General features: G+C 39.5%; 2 protein-coding genes across 2 annotated transcripts in view; both read right to left on the bottom strand.

Annotated features, from left to right (window-relative positions):
• The window catches only part of LOC124277183 (A-kinase anchor protein 9-like), a 119,382-nt gene that overhangs the window by 18,485 nt on the left and 73,746 nt on the right, over nucleotides 1–27,151 (bottom strand). The window contains exons 8-12 of the mRNA XM_046712853.1: nucleotides 26,713–26,766; nucleotides 24,280–24,441; nucleotides 22,989–23,843; nucleotides 21,544–21,660; nucleotides 18,914–19,018 (exon numbers count right to left, since the gene is read on the bottom strand). Coding sequence (XP_046568809.1) covers nucleotides 18,914–19,018; nucleotides 21,544–21,660; nucleotides 22,989–23,843; nucleotides 24,280–24,441; nucleotides 26,713–26,766 — 1,293 coding nt within the window. The remainder of the gene's footprint in view (nucleotides 1–18,913; nucleotides 19,019–21,543; nucleotides 21,661–22,988; nucleotides 23,844–24,279; nucleotides 24,442–26,712; nucleotides 26,767–27,151) is intronic.
• Nucleotides 1,393–5,352, bottom strand: LOC124277184. Its single transcript, XM_046712854.1, has 2 exons — nucleotides 4,844–5,352; nucleotides 1,393–3,592 (listed from the first exon to the last, which is right to left on the bottom strand). The coding sequence occupies exon 2, from the start codon at nucleotides 3,585–3,587 to the stop codon at nucleotides 2,883–2,885; it is 705 nt and encodes a 234-aa protein (XP_046568810.1). The 5' UTR covers nucleotides 3,588–3,592; nucleotides 4,844–5,352; the 3' UTR covers nucleotides 1,393–2,882.

The following is a 27,151-nucleotide window of genomic DNA, read 5'->3' as shown; positions in this document are numbered from 1 at the left end:
TAAACTGAAAATAGTTCCCCCAAAAAGTTTTATCACATGTGATAAACTAGGGTTTAGTCCAATAACAGTAAATCAGGGTGTACCTACATTTGTTGCACCAAAAACAACTATCAGAAATATAATCACTCATCTTGTTTCAATCTGAACAATAACAAAGTCTTATAAACGTATTCATCATTCCTTCTGAACAAAGTATGTCCTCAACTCATAAGCAGATAGAAGAGGATGTGCATCAACACTCAAGGAAGCACTAGTGCTTAACTACCAAACTGCTTTAAACAGTTCCTGTTGTAGTGATCTACTACAAATATTACCCACATCAAGTCTCAGTCATGGAGGTCACATGACCGCTTATTGTGACCACACCTGCCACATACTGAACATTTTGCTCTCAGCACAACTCTTTTACAACATTCAAAGGATTCAAGCCTGTTCTGTTTCAGAATGATTTGTTTGAGAGCTTCCCTGCCCTTATGAGATGTAGAATGAAAATACCATTTAGTTGTATTGTCATTTAACTTTTCAAATCCCTGTTGGCTGAATGTCACCAAATTACCATGCAATTTAAGCATATCTGTGATGTGATATGCCAAAATATGCATATAAGGTGTCACATCTTTGCTTTGGTAAACAAGTCCAAAAGTGGCCACCCACCTTTTACATCTCTCATCAAGAGCTAAAATGTCACTGTGTTCAAATCTTTCTTGTTGAAGCTGAAGAAGAATATTTTTCAGTTCACTCCACAACAAAGATATCAACTGTAATTTAGGATGTTGGGGAATGAAATCAGCAAGGATTATGTTATCTGCAATTTTCCTGTGCTCAGGGCCAGTAAAATCTCTAAATGTAAACCTACCAGACTCCCTATCATTTCTGAACTGAAAATCAACTCCCAATCCTTGTACAAAATGTTCAAATTTTGCTACATTACAGCATTTGCCTCTGGTGTAAATACTGGTGCATCTGATAATGTTGTCCTTTAACCTGAGTTCTGATATCAAATGCTTCACCAATTGGTCCGAAATGCGAAGGTACAGGTGTAACGTGTCAGGTACTCTCCTCCAGAGAGGTATAAAATCAAAGAGGGGAGTGTGGACACAGTTCAAATTTTGTGATTTCTTTCTGGCCAACTCAGTGATCTCCTGTATTGTTCTGGCCCCATGCTTCACATCAGTCACTGACCACTGCAAGGTAGTATCATGTCTGTCTGAAGCTGGACATTTACACCACAGACAACTGTGTTTACATGAACAGGATGCAATTCCAGAGATCATATTGAGAAATTTCAAATCCCCCTCCCAGATAAAACCTGACTTGAAAACATACACCATCAAGATAAATATATTCTAAGTCCTTTGCTTCTTCAATAATTTGAAAAAAGAGCAGCTGAAACACAATCATAAGTTTCCTTTGCAGAAAATACTGCTAACAAATGGTTCCCCTTTACTGAAGTACACAGCATATCATCCAGTATTGTGAACCCAAAATTGATAAGAGTTCTCCTTCTCCCAAACTGTGTTCCATCACCTGTAAGTTTCACACGAATAAGTTTTGTTTGTAAAATGTTGGTGGTGTCATGCTTCATTTCTAGAATGTGTGAAACACAGTTAATGAGTCTTTCTTTCAAAGACTGCTGAACCCCAAAGCTTGGATATGGTGTGTCATGAATTAAAATATTTTCATTGCATTCCTTGATTTTATTAAGAACCTTGTGTGATCTAGGAAGGGAGGGTACTATCATAGATAGTTCATGGTATGCCTTGTTTGAAACACCTTCTGAATCTTTCACGTAAACAACTTTATTCAATTCCACATCAGGAGTAAATGTTTCTTTGACCATGTTCTCCTTCATTGATATCTGGATTTGCCTCCCTTCACTGTCAACAGCTTGAACTGAAGTAGGTTCTAGCTTATATCTGTCCAAAAATGCTAAAGACTGTTTACAGTCTCTTACAATCATATGCTTCCTTTTATACTGTTGGGACCTGGACACCTCCCCACAAGGAAAATGCAATTTCAATGAGCGTCTATTGGACATATCTGAAGGCAAATTTCCTTTTTGCATATTTAACAGTTTTGTGGATAGGAATTGAACCTTTTTTCTTAGATTGATATTTTGTAAAAGTAAGGATTTGGCCTTCCTTACAGAAGATTTGTACTTGTGTAAATATGACACCCTTTTCAACAATTTTGATTTTGATGTTTTTATGTTGTGTTCAGACACAAATACTGTGAAGGAATATTGTTCCTTCTCCCATGTACCTAACAGAGACTTGTACTGCTTCCCACCCTTACTTCTGGTTCTATCATGCCTTGAAACAAGGTGTTTCAAATATGAAGCCAATGTAGATGACATTTTGCCATATTCAACAATGCTGCAGTCAATTTGATTTTGTCTGCACAGAACAGTTATTATTTTGTTGCATATATCTGTGGAAAATGTGTTTTTCTTGGGCGTTAATCTCTTATATTCCCGAAAAAGTGAGAGTTTTGATACACTTATGTTAGTTGCTTTTGACGACAAAGTCATTCCTGATCTCCTAGTCACATTGCTAAGTGGCATGATTGAGCAGTATGCAATACAATAGAACAAAAACAAAATGCTTGGCCAATTCATACCTAAGCTAGGTAATACAGATACATTCCAAGACTATTTAAAGCAACTGTTAACTGAAACAATCATCTTTCAATGGCAAGATGAGCCAATTATAGAAATACAAGAATTCAAACTTATTTTACCAACTTATAGAATTTTGTTCCCCAAATCTGTCTCCTTGACAGCTGGAACATACATTTTGTTACATTACATATGGTCAGTTGCAAGTTTCAAGAAGTCACTGTGAAATGGTGAGTGAAGGGCAGGAAAACTGACATAAAAATGTTTAGTTGTTAAGTATGCACCTTAAGAGACACAGCTCACTTCTGTTTCCCTTTTCCTTCACAAATCTCAGGAAAAACATGAATCCTCTATGAACCAGCTTAAGGTCATTGTTCAAGGTGTACTCCTCACGCATCTTTCGCTCATAGTAGCCAAACAAAACTGTTTCCCTATTGACATAAGCAAAATCATTGGCTTTGTTCACAATTCTGTACCACCAATCGTTTCCAAACAAAATGTCTGGGCCATGGACATCGTTGAACCTGAACTCATGTCTCACATAACTGGACACTGATGACACTTTTTGAGCAATATCAGTGAGTGAGGTGGTCACATCTGGTGAGGTTATTGGTATCCGTATTACAACACGAGAATCTATCCCTCTGGAAACAGTGAGATTGTCCCTCACGGAGGACAAGACATTGAACAGAAAAACATCCTTTGGGTCATTGCTCATAAGAGATGACCTAGTTACAGTGGCAGATGCCTTCACCCACTGGTCAAACTTACTGGAAAACCCTACATAGTGAACTTTGACCAGATCAGTTCCATCTGCATCTGTTTTAGACTCAATAATCTTCACGTCAAAAAGCTGTGAACTTCTCCAGCCTTTCTCCTTCGGTGTACTTGGGTTCGGCAGCCTAAATGATGGTCCAGTGTTCAGTCTAGAGTAATCTAGAGCTTGTTTCAACCTCAACGTTGGTGGCATTCTGGCTGACAAAGGAAGATCATCATATAAATTATTTGAAAACCATTTGAATTTCATGAACAAGGGGATTAACTTGCATTTTACTTTTGTTTTTCATATTGGAAGGTTTGTCTCTACTATTTTCGGAGAATAATATTGTTAAATATTAAACATAAAAAATCATTCAATAACGTGGTAGGTACAAAACATGTGTCACTTTGGTCATTGCAAGAAACAGAGACATGCCTGTAAACACAGACCTTGTCATTGAGCTCGGAAGACGAGGTGCATGGGTTTCATTTAAGACTGAACATAACGTGTTCACAGCAATACAGTTTACTCCTCAGAATAGAGACGTTCCTTTCTTATTGATCCCTTTTTGTCATTTGTTCAAATTGTGTGTATATATAAAGTAATCAGGAGCAAGCATTTTAGTATTCAATGTGTATTCACTACATGCAACACTACATGTAACAATTGGCTTCAGCCGATATAACTAGCACTAGGCTACAATTTTTTCAATGTGCATATAAAGTGTGTACTGGTTTTTGTTCTCTCTTCTTCCCCAACTTTTTACCTTTTAACTCAAAAATAGGACTAAACAAAAAGTAATTTGAATTTTCCAGAACATTTATTAGTAGTACCTTGTGTTCTTTGTTAAAATAAACATACAAAGTACATTTGTGTCTCGATATGAGATTTAAAAAATTATTTTCTGAATATTTTACCTCAAAATAGACTTCACATAACATGATTTGACTTTTGTGTTGACCTTGTGTTCTCTTTGTGAAAATTACATAAAATGGTAAATTTGTGTCTCAATATATGTGATTTTAAAAATTATTCACTGAAAATGTCAATTGTTCAACTTTTTTACCTGAAAAATAGGACATAGATTTATGTTACAGCAAACAGGTTAAAATATTTCAAGGGAGGACTTTTTAGTACTCATTAGTTATAACTTACATATGTTGAAAACACTCAAATCATTTCTGTACCAATTTCTTTTGAGGTTTTGTCATATTTTGACTGGACTATATATGCCCAACACACCACTTGGATTTCTAACAACAATGTAAACACATGAGAGTTATCGTCCCTGTCTAAACCTTCGTCACCCACGGCATTGTCACAGTGGAATAACCCAAGTTCGACTCGATACTTGTACTTGTCATATTTCTTCGCACAAGTCAGTAAATCACGTTTTGCATATATGTAGTTGTACCTTGATATGTTATGTACAAGTATATACAGAAATGCGATCAAAATCAACTCACCAAATGTTGTGAAGGCAGATAATAAAACTCCGTCGCTCTTCCTTCCAACCTTGCCTCGGGTGCTGGATCCCAAAACGAGGCTCGTCGAAATGTATGTTAACTGAATGTGGACTGGGTGGTATAATTCAAAATTGAAATACGGCGGGCATTTTACACCAATCGCAGTGATTTTTGCAAAGAGCTCTCAGTGTTGACAGGAAAAGATAACTACGGTTTAACCAGCTATCTGGCCGATAAAGAAACCCATTTTACGAGTGCTTCTTGAAACCCCTCCTTATAACGTACATGCAGAAATGTACCTTTGATTTATATCAAAGTACGGTGAAAATACAACTTTGATTTAACAAGTGCCCCAAGATATCATTTTAAACAACCCTGATTTATATAATTCAGTTTTAACCAAATCAACACAATCAGTACAGGGCAGCGTATGGTCGAGAAAAATAGTGATCTCTAAGAAAGTAGGTCAAACCATTACACATAGTACTGCGCTTAATGAGATTTATGTTTTGGTATGGTCCATTCTAATCCCGACCTGTCCATTAAACTGAGCCCTCACACCGCCCAGACTATGTCTATAACACTCACTATAGCAGCACCACACTGTCCATTAAACTGAGTCCTCACACTGCCCAGACTGTCTATAACACTCGCTATAGCGGCACCACACTGTCCATTAAACTGAGCCCTCACACTGCCCAGACTATGTCTATAACACTCACTATAGCGGCACCACACTGTCCATTAAACTGAGCCCTCACACTGCCCAGACTATGTCTATAACACTCACTATAGCGGCACCACACTGTCCATTAAACTGAGCCCTCACACTGCCCAGACTATGTCTATAACACTCACTATAGCGCACCACACTGTCCATTAAACTGAGCCCTCACACTGCCCAGACTATGTCTATAACACTCACTATAGCGGCACCACACTGTCCATTAAACTGAGCCCTCACACTGCCCAGACTATGTCTATAACACTCACTATAGCGGCACCACACTGTCCATTAAACTGAGCCCTCACACTGCCCAGACTATGTCTATAACACTCACTATAGCAGCACCACACTGTCCATTAAACTGAGCCCTCACACTGCCCAGATCTCTATCACTATAGCAGCACCACACTGTCCATTAAACTGAGCCCTCACACCGCCCAGACTATGTGCATACAGGACGCTCCCTACAGGAGTACCACTCTACCTGTCTATTAAACCCTACCCTTGAGCTGTCGAGATGCATACAGGACACTCACTACAGGAGTACCACTCCACCTGGACACAACTCACTATATGGACACAACTCACTATATGGACACAACTCTACCAGTCCATCAAACCCACAACACACTACCCAGTCAGTGTACAGGACACTCACTGTAGGGTCACCACACTACCTCTCCACTAAACCCAGCCAGTACACGACCCAGGCTGTGTGGTAGACTCACTATTGGAGTTACCACTCTACATTGTCCAGGTAATTTGGTACAAGTGGGGATAAGGACAGATCCTGGGGAATTTTTTTACTGTCACCATGGAGACAGGAAAGCCTATTAATCACAACAATATCTGTCTGTGTTATGGAAATCATGTCAAACTACGTAAATAAGCCTTACCCTTTCGAGGTAAAATACAATAATTGGTCTTTTCTAGCCCAATAGTTTCACTTAACACATGACCCAATATCAACCATGAACTATTCCATCTTATCTCTGTTCAGTAAACAGATGTAATTACTTCAAAATATTATCACAGGTGTAACAATCATTTATCAACCAAATAGAACACAATTCATCTTAAACACTGTTCTGACATGTTAATAAATGCTTGTTTACAATGTATATATGGTGTATACGAGGCAATATTGCCCCAGTAGAGTTCAGTGTATGGTAGCCTATTGCCAGCATGGTGAAACGCACATCCTTCTAGCCTGCGGCAAGACCTGCATGACAAGTGACTAACCAAGTGAATGACAGGCCAATAAGCATACCTATGTCAGTGTCAATCAGCTGGCATACAACACAATGTAGGTCAAGCAGCTATTGGTAATACAGCCTGATCTCTTCATAATGAAACATAAAATTATGCCATTAATTCTGTCAACTATGATTTAGGTTTACTGAATTATTACATTTATCCTTAATTGAAATATTTTATAAAATGAACTCAGCCTTCCAGCTTCTACATATCAGTACATCTTGTACTTAACAGTTACTTCTCTTGTCATTTCCAGTCACACAATAGGGATTCTTGGTGAGCATATCAGCCCCTAGCAAGCTGTGTTTGTTGTCTGATAGACTAAGAGTGAGGGTGTTTAGTTATACACCACTATTAGACATATTCCAGGAATATCATGGTGGGGAGACAACAGAAATAGGCTCTATCACTCTTTCTATCCATGTGGGAAATCGAACCCAGATTTCAGCATGGTGAATGCTACCCCACAATGCTACCCCACTAGGCTACCTCACTGCCCCTGATGGATTGGGGATCGGGATCAGTGACTAGGTTGACTGTGTGCCATTGGATCCTAATTGAATTGATGCTCATAGTATCAACCATTGGATTGCCTGGACCACACTGGAGTACTTACAGACCCCCATCATATAGCTGGGATATAGTTAAACCACAAACAAAACAAACATTTCTTTTCAGAAAACATCACATAGACAGAGCTACAGATAACGTTTTGGGTCATTGAGTTATGTACTCCCTTGTGTTCATCTCAATTGGGTATCCTAATTTTCCTTTGAGTAACGAAATATATTGTACTCACCTCAATCAAACTCATTTGGGTATTGTGCCAATTTCCATTAATTTTAAAAATATAATATAGTTTAAATGTTAGTGTTTGTGATTTACCTTTGATCTGTAATATGAGAAACGATAAGAAAGACTGCAGGTTGTCAAGTTCATGTCCTAAAATAGAACCTCTCAATATACGTTAGTTATTTTAACTATCCACCGGTACACAAGCTACGATTGGACATTTTTGTGTGTATGCATGTAAGATCACATTTATTGAGTATTTACAAAACTTCAAGCGTACTTGTACGCAATAGACTTAATAGGAATTGGGTTTTCACATAAATGTTTGCGTAATTTACGCAGATACGCAGCTTATCTGTACCTCTGACATACAATTTCATCTTCACAATTTCAACAAAATAGTTGATTATATGAGATTATCAAAACACCAACCATGCATAAAATCAAATTAACATATCCGTAAGCAATATTTGTTTTACACAACATGTTATAAATTCCTTGTTCAGAAGCAACCTTTGACCAACCATGCAACTTATGATAGAAATCAGCCTCTCTTTCATCTTACAGATAAGATCACCATAGCAACACCTTGGATCATATGTTGTTAGAATGTCCAGCATACTGTGACCATAACTGACCAGCGTAAGCTCCTCACACTATTAGTACAGCAGTGATTGATGACCTTCCCCTATTATCAATAGAGATCAAAGTCTAGCCCGAGGCTCCACACACAGGTATAGCTGATGGTGAATATAATATCACCTTACTACAATCCCCATTGTTGATGCTAATACCAAACAAGGAAACTCTGGAAACTAAAATAATTCCTTAATATCTACAATCTGATAACTGAAAGTGACAGGTTTTCAAGTAGGATTTCCTCTGACATTTTTCCACCTTTCTTCTTGTCACGAAGAGACATAAATCAGTCAAGTATGAAGAACGCTTGTCTTCCAAAAACACTTCACTATCTGTAAAAAGAGTACAAAAGTCTTCTATTTAAATACCACCTGATACAAAATATATGGTCCACACATAAATCATATGACATGACCCCAAGGTGTTTTCTCAATTACCCAAATACCAGGTGATATACAGTGCATAATACAAGGGAGGGTGAGACAAGACAACAGATATGAATAATTCTGATTTTCTTTCAACAATACCAAGAGATATGCTTGATTGGCATTTTAGAAGATGCTACTTGTTGAACATAAAGAATTTTCTGGATTTCTTATTCTTTTATTCTTTGATAGAACAGGTCCTGAAACGTATCAAAAAAGAATAAAAGAAGATGAAATCCAGAAAATTCTGGATGTTTAATACTTACAGAGGTTTCACATTTACTGAGCAATGTGAACTAGTTTCCTTCAATGTCATTTGAAAATTTGGATAAAAATATGCACCAAAAAACATGCAACCTTTTCTTATACAGGCATAACGGGCTCTTCTTGCACTAGATGTAGGTCTATCCCTTCCAACTCGTTTTTCACAATTCAATATGGTCAAAATTCACACACTAAAATAAACAAGTAGCAACTCGGCCCATGCTATAGTTCTAACCATTTCTTAAAAGTATCAACATGGTCAAACTTCACACACTAAAATACACAAGTAGCAACTTGGCCCATGCTAGAAGTCTAAACAGTTCTTAAAAGTATCAACATGGTCAAAATTCACACACTAAAATAAACAAGTAGCAACTTGGCCCATGCTATAATTCTAAACATTTCTAAAAGTATCAACATGGTCAAAATTCACACACTAAAATAGACAAGTACCAACTCGGCCCATGCTATAATTCTAAACATTTCTTAAAAGTATCAACATGGTCAAAATTCACACACTAAAATAGACAAGCAGCAACTTCACCAATGCTATAATAACCATGACAAGATGAAATCCTTCACTCCGTCACGGAGACAGGTGTGCATCACTTACCATGGTAGAGCAGTCTCCTATGTCTGTGTCAGCTATCAATGGCCATAGCATGGAGTGGGCAGAGATGGGATTATGACTGTGGCTATACATAACATAGGCTGGGACCTGTGGTTATGGCCAAGGCTCTTAGCAAGGAGATGGGTATCAGATGTCATTGGTCAGCCCCGGGTGACACAGAGGGCATTGGTCAGGGACATCTTGTCACATATCACCTGGTAGTCATGGAGATGGAGGGGGTGAGGGGGGTCAGGTGAGTTGGACAGGGAGGGGGAGAAGTGGAGGATCGTGGGTGGGTGATGTGTGCAGAGTATGGAGGGTATGTGAGTTGGGCATGAGAAATAGGAAGGGTGGGCTTGTTAAGTAGGAAGAGTCGGACATGTGCATTAGGGAGGGTTGGGTTTGTTGAGTAGGTGAGGTGAGGTGAAATTGGGTTTTATGTTGTGCTTAAGGATATTTCGTTGTTGAGTAGGAAAGGTGAGACATTGAATTAGGGAAGGTGGGCTTTTAGTAGGGGAGGTGGTTCTATTGAGTTAGGAGGGTGGGACATAATGACAACAGAGGGTTGGACTTGAGGAGAAAAGATGTTGCAGTGGGGCATGTGGATTAGGGAGGGTTGGACACTGGATTAGGGAGGGTTTTTAGTAGGGGAGGTGAGTGTATTGAGTTGTGAGGTGGGACATGATGATAACAGAGGGTGGAGTAAATGTGTTGGGGTGGGCCATGTGGAGCAGGGAGGGTTGGACTTGTGAAGTAAGGAGGGTGGGGCATTTGATACATGTAGGGTAGAAAAAATGGAATAGGGAGGGTGGAGCATGTTAAATAGGTAGGATGAAGACTATGGAATAAAGAGGGAGGAGAAGAAAGCATGCAGTAAGTCAGTGATATAGATCGTGGTGTAGGGATAGGGAGGGTGGCAGTTGGTGAGAAGAGGGTCGGCTTGTGGAGACGGAAGGATATGATTATGGAGACGGGAAGGTTCTGTATGTGGAAAAGAGGGGATAGGGCTAGTGGGGAAGGGAGTGAGTGAGTGAGTTTAGTTTTACGCCACTTTTAGCAATATTCCAGCAATATCACTGCCGGGGACACCAGAAATGGGCTTCACACATCGTACCCATGCGGGGACTCAAACCCGTTGCTTTGGCGTGACGAGTGAATGCTTTAACCACAAGGCTACCCCACCGCCCCGGTGGGGAAGGGAGGAAGGGGTGGGTAAATGAAGGAGAATGGGGTCTCTGGAATAGGAGTGTGGGACATGTGGAGAGCAGGGGACTAACGAATCAGAGAGTGTGGGGCGAGTATTTAGTTAGATTAGGGATAGTAGGCAGTGAGTGAGTGAGTTTAGTTTTACGCCGCACTCAGCAATATTCCAGCTATATGGCGGTGGTGATTGCAGGCAAGCAGTAGAGGTAGAGTGCAAAAGTTGTAAAGGGTTGGTGGTGTTTGTGGATTTGGAAGAGTGGGGTAAATCAGAAACTGGTGGATGGAGGGTGAGAAAGTGGTAAAAGGAGGGTTGGGATTTGGCGAAGGGAGAGTGGAACGAGTGGACAACTGGTGGCGGTAGTGTTAAAAAATACAAGTGGGCTATGATAAATCTGAGTAACCACATGGATAAACACTTATTCCGTCTTCAATAAATACCTGATGCAAACATTTACTACTTCATCCCCTGTCATCAATGAACGACTACCTGAACAGATGACATGTGCACGGGTTTACACTGACCATTATAGTCATGAACTTAGCCATACTGACACACATGCTTCCTGCACAGAGGAGACTGGGTAATCAGTGACAGTCAGTGCAGTGCCATTATTCAAGGGTTGTGATGCATTGAAGGATTCATGTTCTTTAAACCACAACCTTCACGGCTTTGTACTCAAATTATACCAGTGAAAATATCATGACAAAGAAACAGCCCACATACTGCTTTATGATTTCTACCCGACATACCTGTTCGACAAACAACCTCACCTCTCTCAATAGGATAGACAACACATGGCAAACACTAGATTTGCTCCATTTCTCTAAATGTCTGAAATATTATGTAATAGAGCGAGTTACCAAGGTTTAATTCTGACAAATATTTCATTCATGTAACAGCTTGCAAGCTTAATGGGGAGGATACGCCAATGAACACATGGGCAGGGAGGTAACTTTCACTACATCGGCAAATATGGGTAGGAGAAAAAGGTTGCCTGGAAGAATTATAAAATTAAATGATCAAGAAAACTTTGTGAAACCTATAACCTAGAGTATGATTGTTGCTGAGCTATCATAACTAGATAGTCAAGAATACCAGTATCTGCAATGCTGTAGATACCATGGAAACCTTGGTTTCTCACCCTACCAGCAATATAGACCACGCTGAGTGATATCTGGGTTCAAGACAGATATTTCTGAAATAAGGATTGCTTTCAATTTTTATGGGTAACCAGACCCATACATACTGAAATCCATCTGAATCTCTAAAGGTAATGAGTAAGATGAGGGATTATATCAGGCCTGTACCTTCTTAGAGCGGAGTCCTCTCTTCTTCTCCATGTTAAATCCACTGACAGAGACGTCTAACAAAGAACAGTGAAGTCTACTCCAGCTAAACTGCCTCTGTTGCCGCAGTACAACAACCGGCTTCACTCACATCAAACACAGGCTAAATTCAGTTACAGGACTTCCATGTTTGAATCATTCATGAGACAATAGCACCCTATAAATCCAGATTCCATGTAAAAAATTCATCAACAATGCAAGCGTTTGAGCATGTGATGCAACATTGATTTTTGTGCAGCAGGAAAGCCCCTACATCAGTGGTCGCAAGTTCGTTGATCTATTCCGCGGCCTCCAAGCCACTTAGCCCATGATCTGTGAAAAGAAATATGCAAACATGCACATCACTCCAACACACTGTTCCCCTTCCCTCCACTGTCAACATAATTCAAAATAACATGTTGTGTAACGTTACGTTTGAAATATGCAAGTGTCAATCAAGAGACTCGCCACTTTCTTTGTTCAATGATGCATGTAATGCATGAAACATTCCACCAATCACGGGAGCTGTGGGCACAGATTTTAACCATTTCCAACTTGACGTCTCGTTACATGCGACTCCTAAGTAGAATGGCAGCAACTCAGCCAGACAAATACATGAATATTTCTGTCCTGAAACTGGGTCAAGGTTATCAATGACTGTAATTACTGATGAACGTGCCTGGGTCATGCTAATGCTATCTCATGCATGTCAAATATCTAAAAAGCAAATCAGGCTAGATTTCAGATAACACTTATACTATTAGGAACAAATGCCTTCAATACTGTTGAAATAATCATAAATCATTACTAAAATATTTAAAATATTACCTCAAGTCATTATGAAGTTTTAGAAGTAGATCAGCTCACTACAGCACTGTAGTAATTCGTTCTCAGACAAGAGTACAATCCTTCCACAACTGCGTCAGATTGTGTGTCTGAATGTAGGCAATGCCAGCAGGAGTGGAGGTGCGTGCTGCTCGGGGAAACTAACCCCAGCACAGGTGTGTAAATGTCACAGCAGATCGAGGAACATGGAAATGTTGCCATCACCTGATCCTCCTGCTACAAATTAACACTGGTTAGCCAACAGAAAGCCTCCCTCCGTCCCTCCACACCTGCCAGTTGTTGAATGTGCAGACTGACGAGATAATGATAGGATCACTGGGGATAACAGCAGGGTACACTAGGGACTTGTTCTCAATGTAAATTGGATCAGAATTTCAACTGAAGAAAATACTTTCATAACAAATTTTGACTGGTTGAAATACATTTTAGGAAAAATCTTGAGAAAAATCTTAATCTTACAAAGATTATTTCAAAATGCATTAAATGACATTTCTTGAACAATGGATAAAGCTAAATTGGTTAAATCTCTCTAATAAAGTTTATGTGAAAATAGGTGTTTAGTCTAGATTTGTTCAGTATTTATATCAAAACATTTTTAACATACATAAAAAATTGCTTTTTTCAAAATTCATGTAAGAACAAAGTTTTATTACTGTCATATACCAATCAGACTGAGCTCTTCAGCAAAGAAGGTAAACACAATATGTATGGCTATCCATATGGTGTGCACTTGTACCTAACAACTCTAACTTGTACTTGCTAGGACTAAACTCACCACACCTCACCTTCATATATGTGTACATTGTCTCAAATACAAGCTCTGAACAAACAGGCCGGATAGTGCACAGATACACAGCTACAGGTATACCTCGACCTGCTTCAGTGCTAGATGACCTGACTTGCCCTATACATCAGTGGAAGGTCACAAATATAAATGGGTTTCTGTGGCAAAAACATGAATGCATCTGTTAGCTTCAAGGAACCAACTACTTTGCCAATTTTGCAATCTTGGAGAGCTTATAATCCGCATAATTCATGTAGGGATGAAAGTCTCATACACCATAAAGGGTTAATGATATGCAGACTTAAGTCCCGTATTTACTAACATATCTTACTTTTACATCCAGTTTCAGATAACTGTTTGTGATGCTATCTCTATTCAACACTATTATGTAAAGCACACGTACGCTTGAAAAGACCTATTTAGATAAACCAATGGTATATTTGTCAAGGCTGACTCAGAAAAAAACATGAATAATAATGGAGTCTTTGGTGCAGTCTCTGCATAAATATCATCAACATCAAAGCAAACACAACATATACACCATGTCTGTGTGGACATACACATATTTGCTTGTAAACGCAACGGCAAAACGAAAAAAAAAAAGCCACTTAAAGGCACACCACTGTTAATATCACACAAAATTCTTACAATATTCAAATGACATTGAGTCCAAAGCTTCAAAACTTGCAGCATACAACTGTTTACATAAACTGAAATCGTCCAAAGTTTAAATGACATTTAGCCCAAATGTTCAAATCTTTGCTGCCTGCTATACCTAAATCAAATGAAATTGCTACAATACTCAAATGACTTTCTGTGCAAACCCTCACAGGCTAAAATGTCATGTTTTCTCATAATATGAAGTTATATACTTTTGATAAATGTTTTGTCAAGTTATTTTAATCTATATCTGTAAATAGATTACAAACGTACCAGCTATCAAAAGTTCATATATTTCTAAAGTACATATAGGTGCCCACTGATCAAGGAAAAACTGCAATATCTAAAACTCCACTGAATATATGAGCACTTTACAGGGGAGGTGGGGTAGCCTTGTGGTTCAAGCGTTCGCCCGTCACGCCACATATCCGGGTTCGATTCCCCACATGGGTACAATGTGTGAAGCCCATTTCTGGTGTCACCGCTGTGATATTGCTGGAATATTGCTAAAAGCAGCGTTTAACTAACTAACTCACTCACTCACATCACAAACCTGACAGATACTGCAATGTCAGAACCCACATCATACCATAGGATTAGAATATACTGATGGAAACAAATAAGGGAACACATGTACAAGTCCACCCATATTCTTTCACAGGTTTCTTTACATACTTTGTATTGCACTGTGGGTGAAAATCTGAGAAAATATAAAGTGAGTGAGTGAGTGAGTTTGGTTTTACGCCGCTTTTTGCAATATTCCAGCAATATCACGGCGGAGGACACCACAAATGGGCTTCACACATTGTGCCCATGTGGGGAATTGAACCCGGGTCTTCGGCGTGACGAGCGAACGCTTTAACCACTAAGCTACCCCACCGCCCCAGAAAATATAAGGGAACAATTGTACCTTCATATCTTCCCTTATTTATTTCCATCAGTATGTGACCGATTTTACACAATGTCATAATGTGGACACGTGACATACTCATCTCACTCCATAACAACTGATAATACCTGTGAACGCATGCACAGCATGAGAGTGGATGTGGTCCCACATGTTCATGTTTAAATCTATGGATGAATATCCTAGGGTCATCATCCTCATGTTATTATTGATAGTAGTTTGAAATTATTGGGAATTATCAATAACAGTTCAAGTGGAGACAACAGGAACACATATGTTCATGGCCCGTGACTGTCAGCTGCAACAATGTATGACATATATATATGTTGTTCACACAAAACACTCACTTACTAATGCATTTCAAAATCCCCCAAACACAAGTATTAAACATCAAATATATACACTCACTCACTCACTCACACTGCACTTGCACACGACTACATGTTGGGTCTAAAGTCAACAAAAGTATCTTACCTAGGTGCTGCTACAACATACACTGAAGCTCTTCCAAGCCAGAAGGTAATATCACGGCTATACAATCCACTCAACACCTGGCACCATCAACACGCCAGTACATTATAGATCATTATACCACATGCTGCAACTATTGCATTTAGTCCCCGTGTCCCAAGTGAACTGCTGAAGCAAGTAATGTAAACCACGGCGTATACATAAAACATGTATCAAGCTATGTTTCCTGTCAAGCTGAGGAACAGTTAGTTTGATAAAGGGCTTTGCATATAATCAACTCAACCACTTAATTGTACATGAATACAGGCCTGGGCTTATAATCAGGTCAACCAGCTCATTGTACATGGATACAGGCCTGGGCTTATAATCAAGTCAACCAGCTATTTGTACATGGATACAGGCCTGGGATTATAATCAAGTCAACCACCTAACTTTACATGGATATAGGCCTGGGCTTATAATCACCTGTATAATCAATCAACCAGCTCATTGTACATGGATACAGGCCTGGGCTCATTGTACATGGATACAGGCCTGGGATTATAATCAAGTCAACCAGCTCATTGTACATGGATACAGGCCTGGGCTTATTATCACCTGTATAATCAAGTCAACCACCTAACTTTACTTGGATATAGACCTGGGCTTATAATCAAGTCAATCACCTAACTTTACATAGATACAGGTCTGGGATTATAATCAAGTCAACCAGCTCATTGTACATGGATACAGGCCTGGGCTTATTATCACCTGTATAATCAAGTCAACCACCTAACTTTACATGGATATAGGCCTGGGCTTATAATCAAGTCAACCAGCTATTTGTACATAGATACAGGCCTGGGATTATAATCAAGTCAACCAGCTCAGAGTACATTGTACAGGCCTGGGCTTATAGTCAAATCAACCAGCTACATAGATTGGGCTTATAACAAGGCTCAGAGTACATTGTACAGGCTTATAGTCAAATCAACCAGCTCATTGATACAGGCCGAAGCTCATAATTGTACAGAAGCACTCACTGGGGTGAACTGTTCACAAGACAATGAATCAACACATATGGTAATATTTTTACGTCATGGATCATTAATTCACTCCTGTGGGAGAGCTACTTCAAAAAGCAGCCACATAATCTATACATAGTCATTTTATTGCCTTGTTCCTTGTAAAAAACTGTGCAGATTAATTTCAAAGAGCTCTAGCTGCTGTAAGGAGTCAAGTTACACCAAGTTACAACCGCTGAAGAAAAACTTTGAGTGAAGTCCTCCTTGGTTTCAGCATGTACTTGACAGAGTTTTTAAAAGGAAAAGGTACTTCTGACGGCACGAGTCAACTCTGTTTGAAAGTGGGCCTCATATGTAACATTAGGGAAAATTTCTTTAACTGTATACCCCTTTGAGTGAGGTGAGGTGAGGTGAAATTGGGTTTAACATCGTGCTTGAGAATATTTCCCTCATATGATGACGTGCATGCGTGACTGAAGCTGGTTTTATAGTGCTAGCCCACTGAGATACCATGCCGCAGTGAAGCATGAATACCCCACTCAGACACAGTATACTGACTCGAGCCGACCAGTCCTTCTTGTACCCATTAATGCCGAGCGCCAGGCAGGGACCAACAAGTACCATGTTTTAAGGTCTTTTGGTATGACGCTGTCGGGGATCGAACCCGCGACCTTCCGCTCTCGGTGGAACCCCTTTGAGTAAAGTTGACAACTCACACAAATACCTGACATTATGATAGTAAAACAAGAGGAATGTCACTTCGTAAAACTTGTATCAAGTACAAGGTTGTTGCACTGGCTGAACGAGAGGTGCTGTTGTTTAAAAACAAAAACAGTTTCTAGTGTGAAGTTGACTACAGAAAGCCCATAAATGAACCTGCTGTAGATAGTGTGACAGTGAAATAGGATTAAATATCACATTGACAGTGCCTCATCATGGAGCCAGTCTGGGTGATATTGAAATAAAGAGCTGCTTTCTTGAAATGGACAACACATAATATGTACAAAATCATTGCACAGGCTGAACCAGTGCTCTTTGTCAATTACAAAATATAACACCAGCTCAGATCTGATCTTGCCCAACCACCACCTTACCCAATGAAGAGTGAGTGAGTATTGTTTTATGCCACTTAGCAATATTCCAGCAATATCACGGCGGGGGACACCAGGCCCCGATTTCTTGAAACAAACTTAAGTCTGAGTTTCAACTTAAGTAAGAGTTTTACTCAAATCTGAGAAAGCGCATTTCCCAGAAGGAACTGAATTCTATATTAAACTCAAACTTAGTAGACAATTTGAGTTTGGTGGATAGATTACTGTAGTTGTTTCGTCTTTTTTATTAATAAAATGCAGTTGAGTTAAAACTTAAGTTTGTTTCGAGAAATCGGGGCCAGAAATGGGCTTCACACACTGCACCCATGTGTTGATTCGAACCTGGGTCTTTGGCGTGACGAGCTCATGTTTTATACCCAGCTACCCTAACGTCCCACTCTATGTTGTAACAGATTTGTTTGTCCTTAGAGTAGGTCTGTAGGTTTCACATCAAGAGTCAGTGATTTAGTATTTATTTCAGGGTAAATCTGTTTCAAACCTAAATACAAGGATGTTATTTGTCTCTTGTTATGCCAAAAAATATGATTAAGTACAATCATTGTTCAGCTCAGCCACATACAAGATAAAATATTTGTACAGTCCAACATGTACAAAAAGCACTACAATATCAGCAAGGTTCAGCTTCTTAGCAGTCCTTGTGAACATAATCATATTATTCAGGGGTCGGTGGGGTAGCCTAGTAGTTAAAGCGTTCGCTTGTCATGCCAAAGACACGGGTTCAATTCCCCACATGGATACAATTTGTGAAGCCCATTTGTGGTGTCCCTCACAGTGATATTACTGGAATATTGCTAAAAGCCGCGTAAAACTATACTCACTCACTAACTCATATCATTCATACTGACAAGAACTCATGTCCTATAAATTCTATTTCTCAGGACATCACCTATAACAGATTTGTTCACTTGTTTTCATGGCTGGCTCATCATAGTTGGAGAAAAGGCATAGATGACCTTTTCATGATGCGCATTTACAAGGTTGGAACTGGCCTGGAGCCAGCCTGGAGCCAGACTAGGTGATATATACAAACAAACAGATCTTACCTGTGAGCTTGAGGTGTGAAGACGACTCTTCAGATCACGGTTTGTCTCATGCATCTTGGCAAGGTCGTGCTGAGATTTCTCCAGCCGATCTTTTAGGGATTCCACCTGGAAACACACCATTTACTCCATGTACCATTACAGCCAATCCGACAAAATATCACAGGAAATTATTGAGTTGAGATTTATGCCCTTTTCAGCATTATTCAATTCATGATACAGGATACCCAAAGTGTGGGACACCAAACATTCAAACCCAGAGTGTCTGTTAGAGCTAAAACTATTGTTAGTCAATGTTGATGGTAAGATCGCTTTATACAATGGCACCCAGGTCTTTTGGGTGACAAGCAAATACATGAACCAGTTGGGTACCATCACCAGATAATAAAATGTGGCAGCAGACCCTGACAACCCTGAATCTAACTCTCTTGAAAGGGACAGGATTCATCAGACGAAGAGATATATCACTATAGAAAACACCCAATCACAATGTGAGGCAGAGCATTGTCTTCATAGGTATAATGCTAAGTAATTTCTTCTAGATAATGACGTAAAACCATAAGGGGAAGTCATCACAAAACCACAAGGACAAATTTCCTGCAGGTTTAAAAGCATATCCTCTTCGTTGGTGTGTTAGACAGTATTACCATAATCCTGCCCAGGGCTGAGACTGTTTAGTGAATTTAACTCTTTACCTCTAGCATAGACTAATGCTTAGTCTCTGAATATATATAATTTTGATAGTAACATTTAAATAGAAAAGGAGACCCAGTGAGATGGGAAATTCAGAACCTGAGGAAATCTAGACTTGCTTCATTTAGGGCTTTAGCATTGCAGATAGGGCTAGGCAGTAGGGAAAATAATGAGGGTCAGGGACTGTGAGACAGACTACTTCTAGCATTACAAATACATTGTAAACAAAATATTTATAAATGAAGTTATAAAAACATAAACAGTGAGTGAGTTTAGCTTTATGCAGCACATAGCAATATTCCACCTATATGGCGGAGGTCTGTAAATAATCGAGTCTGAACCAGACAATCCAGTGATCAACAGCATGACCATCAATCTGCGCAATTGGGAACCGATGACATGTGTCAGCCAAGCCAGGGAGCCTGACCACCCGATCCCGTTAGTCGCCTCTTACAACAAGCATGGGTCACTGAAGATTCATTCTAACCCGGACCTTCACAGGTCTAGTCTAGTATAATTGTTCAACACAATACCCAAATCTATAAACCAACATTACTGCACAAATCTTCAACTGTATCAGAGTATGCATGTTGTCTAATGCCACAGGCGTATAACAGCTATAGTTATAGTTGCAATCACCAATCATTATTATGGTTGATATGACAACAGGCAAGGTGAACTAAAAACCTTTTCTGCCCAAGAATGTCCTCAGATGGAAGTTGCTAATTAACATCCCTTAGAAATCATATCTTACAATAAAGTATATAAAAGCCATTAACTTCCACATGAAAAGCCGCTGTTAAATTACATTTATCTTAAAAACTAGCATATAATGAAGTGATGGACATAATGAACTGGGTGTGTTTGGTTCGAACATATGTTGAATATTTTCGTTAAAATGTGTTTACCCAACCACAGTTAACATGCTAAAACTAGTAGTCTCTTGGAATTCTTTTTAACCCTAGTCTACTGTATAACAAACATTGTTCAAACAACCTTGCTTGATAAAATAGGAATTCCTTACATAGTATGATATTCTTATCTCTAATGAGACATTAATCAATTAATGTCACAAGCATGTACAGATATTTTACCAATGAATATCCGGGTTAGAATATTGGCCTTCAGTAACCCATGCTTGTCGTAAGAGGCCACTAACGGGATCGGGAGGTCAGAATCGCTGACTTGGTTCACACATGTCATCGGTTCCCAATTGCGCAGATCGATGCTCATGCTGTTGATCACTGGATTGTCTGGTCCAGACTCTATTATTTACAGACCGCCGCCATATAGCTGGAATATTCCTGAGTGCGGCATAAAACTCAACTCACTCACAGATATTTTATGAATAATATTTCTACTTCTAAGAAAGGGAGTAAGAGGTGACTAACAAGATCGAGCTGTCATATGGTTCATGTATGTCACCATATCCCAGTTGTGTAGATGAATGCTCATGATGTCGATCACAGGTCGGTTGGATTCAGAATCCATTATTTACAGGCCACTATCACAGGAACCACCACTTCAGTAATAGTGAGATGAAAGGGTCTCGTGGCCTCTGAGGCTTGTCACTGTAGAATATCCTCAATCTATAACTAACCTGTGAAGATCCGGGTTAGAATTGATCTTTAGTAACCCATGCTTGTCGTAAGAGGCGACTAACAGGATCGGGTGGTCAGGCTCGCTGACTTGGTTGACACATGTCATCGTATCCCATTTGCATAGATCTATGGTCATGCTATTGATCAATGGACTGACTGGTCCAGACTCGATTATTGACAGACCACCGCCATATAGTTGGAATATTGCTGAGTTGGCGTAAAACTAAACTCACTCACTCAGTCTATAACTAGTATTTAGCACAAGGACCCTTCCTTTTAACCCTTTATGTGTAACACTGCAAACAAACTGCCTGATCTGAGTTTCCCTACAGTATTTACCTCTGTTTCCAGAAACTCCACTAGAACCCCTCCTCCATCACTGATGGACCCTGACGAAGCTCCACCCATCATGTTGTCGTCATCTTCAGATCGCATCTGTTCATCATTAAACTGGTCCTAAAACAGAGTTATCTCCCTTATTCCATCATCAATGAAATTCTTTGACAGCATTTTATTATTAGATAATTTCAATAATAAATCAAATTCCAATCTAATAAACAATCAAAATCCATTAGCTTTCAAAAACATAATGTCGACCTTTAAACGATTGCTAGTCTGTGATTTACAGTTTCCAACATCTATTCATATACTTCACAAGTGGGTATCATATTGCACCTGGCAAGGCCAAATCAGTACTGTAATACAGGCCACTTGTAATGTGCACATATGTGCTGTACAATAGCATGTCAAACAATGTATTGAAACATACACGCACCTATTCCAATCCTGATATGTTGACACTTGAAACAGATTGTGTCTACTTTATGTAGAGTCATACCAGGCAAATTATTTACTATACAAATTAGCTGGGGCAATATGACATTACAAGGTTTTGTTTACATTTAATCTTAACAATGATAAAAAATTATAAAAATCATATACATATTTCAGCACAACAGTTAATCAACAAAAGAGCAATTAAATCTTTATTAGGTATATACTACATAAATATCCATGATGAATTATAACTCTCAATGTTAGTGTTAATTAACTTCAAATTTCAATCACATTCCAGCTGATATGAAGATAGTTTGGGGGACATGGAATAGACTGCAGGAATTGGGGCAGTACATCGTCAGTGTAGATGCAGGTGTCATGTGCTTTGGCTAGGGTTTGCATACTTAGCTTCAGGGTCAATTACAACCATTAGTACGAAACAAAATGTTCAAACAACTGAAAAAAATGACATGCATCTTTTAAAATAATATAATTAAGTATAAGTCACAAATATGAAAAAAACACCTACAAATACAGAATGATTACATATACTATATTTTATTGATGCTACATCAATGTTCAAAACTGAGTTGAGTAAAACCACTAAGAAAAACTATGACTTATATTTTTCTACAACAATAAGGGAGTGAGTGAGATGGGTTTAATGCCACTTAGAACAATATTCTACGGCATGCCAGCTAAATGTGGGAAAAAGACCAATGGAAGGTCTCAGAAATTTGCCACATTAGTGACCCACGAGCACAGATATGGTGCTTATAAACTCAGCAACAAAATAAAGGTGAACAGGGATGCAAATCAACAATCATTTGATTGATGAGCCCAAGGGATGCAACTCTGATGAGGAAATTGCAGCCGCTTGTGTCCCGTAAGTGAAAAACTGAGTTGAAAAAACTGCACAAAGATATTAAAAAAAACCCCATGATTATAATATCTCTACCATACTTTTCAATGAGACAGTGAATATGGTGATATATCACCCAGCCTACCTGTGACAGACTCCGGTCCCCCATATCGACTTCGTCATTATCAGAGTCTCCCGAGTAGGTCTCCTTACTGGAGCCGGACAGATTGAAGTGATATGGATCATCTGAAGGGGGAGGGGAATGCATGCGGGCAGCTTTAGCAGGTCGGGTTTTTTCCTTCACCCTTGCACTCGGCGACATCCCACGTCTCATTTTCTCTCTCTGTTCTTCTTCCTTGCTGCTCTCACTCATGATGGAACGTTTTGGAACTCGGGCTGTATCACCACCTGGAGCAGTGGGTGCATTGTCGCTGCCTTCCACGTATCGTTTCAGTGGGGGATTGTTGCCACTCTGCCACGTAAGATCCTGTGGAGGAATGTGGTGTCTTGGGATCTTTGTTCCCCGGGAGAGACGGGGTGATCCCTTATTCTCTATATTGGAGTGTTCATATTCCATACTTTGAGTGCTACGATCACTACCGATGCTTTGGTTGCTGGATGAGGTACCGGCTGGGACTTGGTCAAGGCTGGATGAAAACTCTTTGACTGAGAAAGCTTTGCTGACATTTCCGGGATTGACATCAGAATGATGCCTCCTTGTGTTCTTGGTGTCTTTCTTGGTCTGTTCTCTCCGCCCAACCAACTGGAAGGCAGTTTCACCCATGGACCCGGTAACTGTCGTGGTCTGACCAGACGTGGCACTGACATCAAAATCATCAACAGCCCGTGCCCCTGTCAGAGTTTTGCTGGTAAGGGTAGATGATGGCATGCTGTGTGTACGACCGGAACTGTGCAGGTCCATACACAGGCGGATGGCCTTCATCCAGTTGTTCCTGATCCCGGACGTCATGGCCGCCAGGTTGTATTCCCCATTTCGGGTCTGCAATACAATAAGGTCCACTGTGATAAGGACAACAAAATAATCAGTTAAAATGTTGATAAAGACTGCAATACAATAGGATACAATGTTGAAAAAGACACTACAATAAGATAAGGTCTTAAAAAAAATCTTAATTTGGACAGCAACCAAAGTTCATTAAGATCATGGTTTGTGAGCTGAATGTGATAGTAAAGCTCAAAGTGAAATCTACAAGTCACCAGATATGGTGTTGACAACCAAGGATCATAACCAGAGTGAATCCTGGATTCAAACCTATGTTTAGAACCTGGCATGCATAAGAGACATCTTAACTCTTTATCAGATTTCAGCTTCACTGACAACTGGGCCATCAATGCCACATTAGGAGTGAATATAGGCTGATAACGATTGCCTGTGATGTGTCATTATACACAATGATATATCATTCTATAATTACCTTGATCTTAAAACCATAGTTCCTGGCTGTGTTGACCTCTGACACCTCATAACAAGTTGAAAGGTCAATGCGACCATCAAGACTATTCATGTCTTCAGCTTTAGCGTCACGGTAATAGCGGAGAGAGTTGCCCGCCAGGACAAACCAGTGCTTTTTCATGTCCTGTTAAAACAGAAGGAACCAGTACATTATTTGGATCTTTAGAAAGTGACACTGCAAGAAGAGTTTGTTTTATTTTCTTGGCACCTATATTGCAGCTGATAGAGTTCTTTGTGGTTGTTACCCGTGAAGGTCCGGGGTAGAATATTGATCTTCAGTAATCCATGCTTGTCGTAAGAGGCGACTAACAGGATCGGAGTGGTCAGACTCGCTGACTTGGTTGACACATATCATCGGTTCCCAATTGCGCAGATCGATGCTCATGCTGTTGATCACAGTATTGTCTGGTCCAGACTTGATTATTTACAGACCGCCTCCATATAGCTGTAATATTGCTGAGTACGGCGAAAAACTAAACTCACTCACTCACTCTTTGTGGTTGTAGGAAATATTTAAATGCCTGTATGTCAAAAGGTCAGACCAGTTTCAGCGACCAGTCATTTATTACAGGGGTATGTGTCCTAACACTGAAACATATTTTACAAAAACAAACCAACCCTCTTTTTATATCATTTATTTATTCCCTCCAACAACACATACAACCTTTTTTCCATGATCTGATTCCACCCACCCTTAATAACACAATGACCAATACCTAAATAATGTTCATATTAGAATTGTTGTTCAATATAAGAATTTCTTTTATTTGAAACACTTTACTTCTATCCAGTCAGCCTGTGTGTTTGAAACATTTCAGTTACACCTTAGAGAAAAATCTGTACAAGAAAACAAGTGTTGTGTTTTTTAAAAATAAATTTATATATAGAGCACAGCATCCGATTAAAATGTTTTATTCTCATAACTCACTACTTAAACATAAATCTAATGTAGGAAATTACCCACTTGAAAATGTGCTTTGTTGCTAAAACTGCCTTAATCTATTAATATCATTACAGAAAGAATTGAATGCAATATATCACAGCATCAGAATCTGATCTGCAAAGGAAGGGAGGTAACTCTGCTAACGTAAACAGTTCAAGTATTGTCAAGAGGCTAATAGAGTTACAGAATCATGTTGATTTCACCCAGCTATACAAATATTCATAACCGTAATTGGCATCTACGCAATATTGTTAGATTACAAATATCTTTATCAAGCTGATCTCTATCAAACTGCCATTCAAATAACCATGCTATATGTGTCTCAAAGGCGAAAGCTGATGAATTGTAAAAGTAAGGAATTGAAAAGGAATAGAGTGGCATCTGGGCAACAATGGTTGATACACGTACAGTCATGTGAGTGAGTGAGTAAGTTTAGTTTTACGCCGTTTCTAGCACAATTCCAACAACATCACGGCTGGGGCACCAGAAATGGGCTTCACAAATTGTACCCATGTGGGGAATTGAACCTGGGTCTTCAGCATGGCGAGCGAACGCGTCAACCACTAGACTACCTAAATGTCCCTAAAGTCATAAGAGTCTTGCATAAAAGAGCCAGGAATCAGTTTTAGACCTTGGAGACAAATGTTTTACACTATGTGATACTACACCATATCCGAAGTGGTCACGCAGGTGAAGTATATTTACCACTTTGATAAAACCATCCATACACATTTGTGTTGACAGAGCACATAAGGGCTAACTGATCCTTGTATGATCAAGGGATGTAACTCTGCACAGAGAATAATGTTGCTTCAGATCACGACAGTCTATGTCCCCTCTAGCATAAGACAATAATCCATGAGTTTTGTTGGTTTTTTTATGAGGTGAGGTGAAATTGGGTTTAACGTCGTGCTTGAGAATATTTCGCTCATATGACGACGTGCATGTGTGTGTATGTGTATGTGCAGCTGCTTGTACTAGCCCAGACTGAAGCTAGTTTTATAGTGCTAGCCCACTGAGATACCATGCCGCAGTGAAGCATGAATACCCCACTCAGACACATTATACCGACTCCAAGCCGACCAGTCCTTGTTGTACCCATTAATGCCGAGCGCCAGGCAGGGACCAACAAGTACCATATTTTAAGGTCTTTTGGTATGACGGGCCACGTTCGGGGGATCGAACCCGGGTGTTTTATGAACATTCAACAATAATCCAGTCAATGGAAGCTGGCCTCTAAATAATGTACTCTGGATCAGACTATCTGGTGATTGATATTATGAGAAACAATCCACAGTGTCTGGATATTATGACATGCAATCGACGAAGTCACCATGCCTGGTCACCTGATCCATTAGTCCCATACTACAGCCAGCTAAAGTTGGTGGGGACATATTTTAACCCAGAATCCCCTTGGGACAATCCACCTGTGGTCACTAAGATGTTCCTCACCTTGTCGAGTGGGCCTTGCTTGATGAGCCAGCCCTTCTTCATGTAGACCAGGTCCTGCAGCAACAACACACATTAGATGACATCACCATTAATAATAATATAATCGGTCAAACTTGAATATTGTGCATTTTCTCATTCTGTCAACTGTCATGCTCAAATGTAAAACGATAGAGCCTAAAAAAAGTTAGAATTTTGAAATTACAACCAGTCCTGTCCAGCAATGTTTTAGAAATCAGACAAGGGAATATTTTGCTTCTTTAAACTAATAAGTCTGAAAGAAATTACCAGAGGTTACCTTCTCATTTCTCATAATCCGTCTTAATTCCACGCGGATATGTCTTCGGAAACTCATAGCTACAAGACGTATTAAAGGCCGTTCTGAGACAGGTATGCTGGAAGGGCTAGGTCTATTTTAATGTGATGGAAGCTATTTCAAGAT

Source organism: Haliotis rubra, unplaced genomic scaffold (assembly GCF_003918875.1).
Source record: "Haliotis rubra isolate DU_JTF1 unplaced genomic scaffold, ASM391887v1 Scf219, whole genome shotgun sequence".
NCBI classification, from domain to species: Eukaryota; Metazoa; Mollusca; class Gastropoda; order Lepetellida; family Haliotidae; genus Haliotis; species Haliotis rubra.
This window is presented reverse-complemented; position numbering and strand designations above follow the sequence as displayed.